Below are 7,565 nucleotides of genomic sequence, written 5' to 3' on the forward strand. Positions count from 1 at the left end.
ATTCCCCAGCCAGCGCTGGCTGGGGAATTCTGGGAGTTGAAGTCCAGACATCTTCAAGTTGCCAAGGTTGAGAAACACTGGATTAGATTATAATAGAATAGAACAAAAGAGTTGGAAGGGACCTTGGAGGTCTTCTAGTCCAACCCCCTGCCTAGGCAGGAAACTCTACACCACTTCAGACAAATGGCTATCCAACATCTTCTTAAAAACTGCCACTGTTGGAGCATTCACAACTTCTGTTCCACTGATTAATTGTTCTAACTATCAGGAAATTTCTCCTCAGTTCTAAGTTGCTTCTCTCCTTGATTGGTTTCCACCCATTGCTTTTTGTCCTACCCTCAGATGCTTTGGAGAATAGTTTGACTCCGTCTTCTTTGTGGCAACCTCTGAGATATTGGAACACTGCTATCGTGTCTCCCCTGGTCCTTCTTTTCATTAAACTAGACATACCCAGTTCCTGTAACTGTTGTTCATTATAATTACAATTCCCATTATTCTAACTAAGCAAAGCTAAGGGGTTATGCTGGTATGCGTGACCAGAGTTTTAGCCCAATGCATTTGGGGCATGTCCAGAGCAGAGGAAACTTGAGTGGCCACTAGAGCGTGAACTGTGCACCATGCCTTCCAAACAGGAAGCGTAGGGCTTCAGCCATTCTGTCAAAGCTCTTGATTATGTGCTCTGCAAATCCCAGGAGAGCTCTAGGCCAATTTTTTTCTCCCCACCCATCTTGCCCTTAAGCAGCCTTCCAAATTATTGTGAAGGTCAATAGCTGGTCAATGGCTGGGAAACTACCTTGAAGTCCTTGGAGGAAGAGCAGAGGGAAAGATCAAGAGGCTGACAAAGGAGCCACATTTTCTTAGCTGTGGAAGTGAAAGAGACAGGTAGCTCAGCCGGTAGGAGAAAGGAAGCAGAACAGGAAAGCAGAGTATAAATAGTACAGACCATTTGGTTAACAAAGGTGGGTGCTCCTCTTCCATCTCACTGAAATTGGCCTTGGCCTGTACACAATTGTCTTAACTGCAACCTTCTGTTCCCTGTTCCTCACTCTGTTGTTAAATAGGTAGTCCTCAATTTAACAACCATTCATTTTGCAACAGTTCAAAATGACAACACAGAAAAAAAAATGACTTACAACCAATTTTTGCACTTAACCTTGGTCACATGATCCCCATGGTCACAAATTCGGACAATTGGCAACCGGCATTTATTTACGAAGTTTGCAGCATCCCAGAATCACCATTTGCAACTGTCCCAAATGACTTCCCACAAGCAAAATGGGGGGAAAGCTGGATTTGCTTAACAACTCTATGATTCACTTAACAACTGCAATGGTTTACTTAATGACCTGGCCAAAAAAAGCTCACAAAATCAGGTGCAAGTCACTTGCCAGCAGACATTCTGGTTCCAATTGTGGTTATAAGTCAAGGACTACCAGTATTTTCATGAATGGAATTGGCCCATCAGAACTTGGCTTGGGGTGGGGAGAAGCCATGGAGAGCAAAACCTGGCTTAACTTCAGGTAAGCAAGGCCATCTGTGTAGCCATCTCGGGGATATGTGATCACTAAACAATAAATGGTGGAAAAATGAAAATATTGTATAGAAACAGCTGGGGAAACGATTGAAATAAAGCAATGCTTCCCCTTGAAAGCTTTGCCCATATGTTTCCATAGTGTTTCTGCTGGACTGGATAATGGATACACTGACCTGACCAATGAACATTTTTTCAGCCTCCCCTCTAGGTGATGAGGACTTGTTCTCGTAATAAAAATTGGAAGCCAAATTCTATTGATAACAGAATTGGCATTCCTTTGGGCACTGGATTCGCTCCCCAAAGCCAATTATACGCTTGTTCTAGATGCCAGCTAAAACATTTACCTCCTCTTATCTGTTCAAGGTGGAATGAAAGAGCAACTTCATTCTACACCAGTATTTCACTTTTCCTCCCCAAAGCTCAGAAATGTTTCTAGAAATGTATTTTGTCTTTTGGAGACAATGACACACCCTAAAATGACGGGAGTTTTGATACAGCCTACTCCAGTTCTTGCCCCCGAGGCTTGCATTCCCCCAAAATATCTAGTAGCCTTTTAAAAACATTACCATCCGCCAGTGAACCCTTTGTTGGAGTCGAGTTCTAGAGGCTATGAAGTTTTGGTGTCAAGAGTGGTTGTTTAAATTGGGGGCATTAGAAATTATGGAAGGTGACCATCCTGTTGGTCAGTGCCTCTTCACACTTCTACCATCGGGTAGAAGACATCAAAGCATAGCCAGCCAAACAAATAGGTTTAAAAATCGTTTCTATCCTTGGACTGTCAGACTCTTAAACACAACCACAATCACTCCACACACACATGGAAACGTATGCCTAGTTTTCCTTTTTCTTTATTTTTTCTTTTCCCCTAATTACTTGCATAGGGATTATTCTTTATTTATGTTGTTTGTATTTGTTGTCATGGATTGCACCAGTGAGGCTAAAACCAATTTCGTTGTATTCATGGTGTACAATGACAATAAAGGCTATACTATAACATGTTTGAGAAGCCCTTTTGAAAGTTATCTTGAAAGCAGCTCCTTCAACTTTATTTCCGATCAATTCTTTTTTCCAGCATTGAGAAGCCTCACAGAATCATGGGGCTGGAAGGGGCTTTGGAAGTCTTCTAGTCCAACCCCCAGGAGTCCTTATACCATCCCGGACAAAAGCAGCCTCCCTGCTCTCCCAAGGGAAGGGAAACCTTCTAACCCCGCTGCTGTGTCTTCCTTTTCGCCAGTTGCTGCATAGCCTCCCGGATGAGCTGCGTGCCGATATCGCCCTGCATCTTCACAAGGAACTGCTCCAGCTGCCCATCTTTGAGGGGGCAAGCCGTGGCTGCCGGCGTTCCCTTTCGCTCACCGTCCGGACTTCTTTCTGCACGCCGGGGGAATACCTGATCCGGCAGGGAGATGCGCTCCAGGCTCTGTATCTCATCTGCTCAGGCTCAATGGAGGTGCTGAAAGATGGCACCGTGCTTGCCATCCTAGGTAATACCTGCTTCCCCTTCGGTCCTTGCTCTTTCCCCTTCCCATGTTGTAAGTCTGGGAGACTGCGAAGTTTCAAAAAGTTGTCTGTTTCTCAAAAGTTTTGGTTTCTCAAAAACTTGAGAAAACTACTGCAGCCTCAAGCTTGGTGAAGACAACACAGTCATGGTGTCCCCACATCTTGGTGTGCCCAGAGTAATAAACCATATCCCAATTTAACAGCCTGTTTCTCCTAGCAGTTGAAACAATGGCAATTCCCATGACACAATGAACCACAAATTACCCAAGCCCATTTAACCTAGACTTGAAATATGGTGTGTGAATCCAGATGTAATGGGAGAAGTTCTAAATGCTCACGTTCTGGGGTTTTGCACAGAGAAAAAGGTTTCTATATCCAGAATAAGATGGGAATAGAGGCCTGAACTTTCATTTTGTCATGCTGTCCGCCCACCCAACCTCAATGTAGAGGTGATATTCAGCCAGTCCTGAACGGTTCTAGTGAACCAGTAGCAGAAATTTTGAGTAGTTCAGGGAACCAGGAAATTCCACCTCTGGCTGGCCCCGCCCCCATCTCTTCACTGCCTCCTGAGTCCCATCTGGTCAGCTGGGCCTCCTTCTGTTGCCCTGCACAGGAGAACAGAGCTGGAAAGCAGGTTAGTGGGGTGGGGAAGAAATGAAGATTTTGCAGTAACCTTCCCCTGGAATGGGGTGGAAATGGGGATTTTACAGTATCCTTCCCCTGCTTCACCCACCAAGCCACGCCCACCAAGCCATGCCATGTCCACAGAATTGGTAGTAAAATTTTTTGAATCCCATCACTGGTCACAACTGGCTTGAAGGTGCTCGCAGAAAAAATTACCTCATCATACTTTGGTGTAGCAAGTGCAGGAGCCTATGTTGGGTAATAGACTCAACATTTCAACAAGACTTCAAATGTTTTTGCCTTTTATTATTGCTTTTTTAAATGAGCTCTTTCTGCTCTGCTTTCTTTTTCTATCCTATCCTGCTCATCCCCATGCTGCTTTCAATTTGGGGTTTTCGGTGAGCCTCTTTACAGAACAAGAATCTGAAAGGGCTTCCATTTTGTTCCCCTTGATGAAGGATTCACACCTTTAGCTCTTTTCCTTGCAGGGAAGGGAGACTTGATTGGTTGCCACATCTCTTCCAAGGAACCGGGGGTCCAGGCCAATGCAGACGTGCGGGGCCTCACCTACTGCGACCTGCAGTGCCTCAGCTTGCCTGGCCTGCTGGCTAGTCTGGAGCTCTACCCAGAATTTGCCAGCAAATTCCTCCGTGAACTTCCTTGTGAACTCAGCTACAACCTGGGTAGAGGCAGCGTCTTCCAGGTGAGCGGAGCAGGGCGATAGAGAAATCTGTGTTATTATTGGATAACAAATTGCCATTGCCACATTCTGGGTGCAATAGTGATTCATTCAGTTATCGTGCCAGGCAGGGCTCTGGGAGGTAAATCCAAGTACAAATGATTATTTATCATATGGCACCATCCACATCACGTTTCAATAAAAAACACAAGAGATGAAAATACAAAATATAAAGTGTTATAAACGTATGTCTAGATTACAGATGACATTGTATGCTTCGTTTGTCACAGCCAGGAAATCAGCAAAGTTTCCATTATAGGCTCTATATTGGCACTCTGCTACTGTATGTTGTATAGCCAATCCAATTACAAAATGCAATTTGGGAGAACAAGAGTCAAATAAAAAAAAGAGAGTTGGTTTACTTGAAATTAGTAAAAGATTGTAGGCACAGTGGCGCAGGCTACTTCTGCTGACTGCCATTTGCCTGCAATTTGACAGTTCAAATCCCACCAGGCTCAAGGTTGACTCAGCTTTCCATCATTCTGAGGTGGGTAAAATAGCAATAGCAGTTAGACTTATATACTGCTTCATAGGGCTTTCAGCCCTCTCTAAGCGGTTTACAGAGTCAGCATATTGCTCCCAACAATCCGGGTCCTCATTTTACCTACCTCGGAAGGATGGAAGGCTGAGTCAACCCTGAGCCAGTGAGATTTGAACAGCTGAACTGCAGATCTGCAGTCAGCTGAAGCAGCCTGTAGTGCTGCATTTAACCACTGCGCCACCTCAGCAAAATGAGGAACCAGATTGTTGGGGGCAATGTGCTGACTTTGTAAGCCACTTAGAGAGTGCTGGAAAGCACTATGAGCGGTATATAAGTCTTAAGTGCTATTGTTATATTTACCTGCACAGAGCCAACATAGAACCACAAAGATCAAAGGAAACTGGAGGAGAATAACTCTATAGCATGCTTTTCTTGGGCTCCCAACTTGCCATTAGAAAGAAAGGAGTAGCTATACTGCTGGGTAGGTCTTCAGTATATCCTCCAGAGTCACTCAACACCAAAAAGAAAATTTGGGGAAAATCTACTCCCAATCCAAAGCTTAACCCACACAGCAGGACTTGGGAAAACTGGTGATAAAACTGGGCTTCCATGTCTTTCCAGCTACTCCCAATGCATCAGTTTGAATTGTATCCCACCTTTGTTCAGAAACTTTGGACAGCCAGGAATAGCTTGCACTGGACATCCCACTGAGGCTGCTAATTCCTAATATCTGTAAGAATTATTTCAGATTTGAACCAGCCCCATAGGCAGAAAATCAAGTGGATTCTGAACTCTTAGAGCAATTGTTTCTTTAAAAGTTCTCAAGGGGGTGGCGATGGAGGATCTGGCTATGAGGCTCATTTACCAATGAGAGCGAGAAATATAGTTTATGGGAGGAATATAGTTTACACATTTGGATAGTCCTTTCTCGATTCTAGAGAGAAAGGCAGCTGCAATGGGAAAGGCAAAGGGTTCCTTCACTGTCTCCTTCCACCATAGGCAGCGTCACCGTCTCCAAGCAGCAGGGAACCTGCCACTTTGCTTTCGGTGGTGAAAGACGCAGAAATTTCATTTCCTCCACGCCGCAGAATGCCCTGCCTGCCTACACAGATAGAGGATGAGCCCGCCAGCCCCTTGCTCCCCAAGTCTTCGGGGGCCCACAGCCACCTGCCCTCACGGTCAGGAATGCCACGCCACGTGGCCTCCGAAACATCCTCACGCCCCACAGCATTGCGGCTGCACAGCGTGCCCTGCAGCGGTCCCCCAGATCTGAGCCCCAGGTAAGGTCACAGGATGGAAAGGAGGTGCCGGCCAGCTTTGGGAATGGGGGGGGGGACACAACGACAAGGCCCCATCGAAAAGCCTTTCCCCATGTAGGAAGTCAGAGGTTACTGTTGAAGCACAGCATGTCAATGAAGACTCAATCATCCAGGCCCAAAGTATCTTTTAAAGGTTAAAATCATGGCAAGGGGACTGAAGTTTGTTAACCTGGGACGTTTTGTTACTAATCCAAGTACCTTCTTCATTTGCTGTGGCAAGAGTAGGTATATTCCAATGACTCTCTGCCTAACTATACTTTTTATTTTGACTGAAGAAGTTACTTGGATGAATAATGAAGCATCTCAGATTAACAAACTTTGGTCCAGTTGCCATGACTTTATAATCTTTTTTAGATGTTGAAGCACAGGGATGCAAGTCTCTCCACGCGCCTCTTTTCTGAAATGCTTATTTTCTACCTCTTCTTCTCCAAAAGAGTTGTAGATGGAATTGAGGATGGGTCCAATTCAGACAAACCTATGTTCAATTTCCGCCTTGGCCCATCAGGACCGGATTACAGCAGCCCTTCACCTGGTACAGGTAACATTCTGCCTCCTGCGGGGAAGGGGTCACTAAGAGGTGGATATGAAACAAGAGCACTTGGGAGGCTGAATTTGTGGCCTTCATCAGCTCGGTCCCTTTTTCCTCTTCCAGATAGCGGTCTGCTCACTATCCCTCCTGAGTTATCTGGTGCGGACACCATTGAGAAACTGCGCCAAGCGGTAAGGCTTTTCTTAACTCGATCAGTTTGTACCTTTGATAGCATTACTTTATCACGCTTGACATCTAGTAAGTTAAGGTCATGTGTCTGCCAGTGGTGGGATTCAATTTTTTTTACTATCGGTTCTATGGGTGTGGCTTGGCTTTGTGGGCGTGGCAGGGGAAGGTTACTGCAAAATCCCCATTTCCTCCTGATCAGCTGGGACTTGGGAGGTAGAGAATAGATGGCGGCAGGGCCAGTCAGAGGTTACCGGTTCTCCGAACTACTCAAAATTCCCACTACCTGGGAACCTGTTGAATACCACCTCTGGTGTCTGCCCATGAGCAGCCTGCTTAAAAATAACAGGCTTATACAGAGACAGCCTTGTGGACTTCCAACTTCCAGAATTCCCCAACCAGCAATGCTAGCTGGGGAATTCTGGGAGTTGAAGTCCACAGGTCTTAAAAGTTGCCAAGGTTGGACAGCCCTGCTTTAGAGAGAGATTTACCTGGAGCTTCCTTGCTTTTTGTTCAGCAGGGAAGTAGACTGCGTATGTGCAGGCTACCCTTGGAAATCTAAAACACTAGTCTAGAAAATATTCTCTACAGAGAATGGTGGATTTAAATGATCTTCTGAAAACACAAACTCATGTTTTACCTTTTGAGCACCA

At 45.3% G+C, this 7,565-nt stretch overlaps 1 protein-coding gene across 1 annotated transcript in view; it reads left to right on the top strand.

Annotated features, from left to right (window-relative positions):
• KCNH3 (potassium voltage-gated channel subfamily H member 3) overlaps positions 1-7,565 on the top strand; it is a 79,204-nt gene that overhangs the window by 68,399 nt on the left and 3,240 nt on the right. The window contains exons 10-14 of the mRNA XM_087710297.1: positions 2,769-3,018; positions 4,147-4,361; positions 5,878-6,158; positions 6,632-6,735; positions 6,850-6,917. Coding sequence (XP_087566423.1) covers positions 2,769-3,018; positions 4,147-4,361; positions 5,878-6,158; positions 6,632-6,735; positions 6,850-6,917 — 918 coding nt within the window. The remainder of the gene's footprint in view (positions 1-2,768; positions 3,019-4,146; positions 4,362-5,877; positions 6,159-6,631; positions 6,736-6,849; positions 6,918-7,565) is intronic.

This window comes from Thamnophis sirtalis, unplaced genomic scaffold, assembly GCF_051295495.1.
Source record: "Thamnophis sirtalis isolate CommonGarterSnake01/CBP01778 unplaced genomic scaffold, rThaSir2_p1.2 scaffold_3, whole genome shotgun sequence".
Taxonomy (NCBI): Eukaryota; Metazoa; Chordata; class Lepidosauria; order Squamata; family Natricidae; genus Thamnophis; species Thamnophis sirtalis.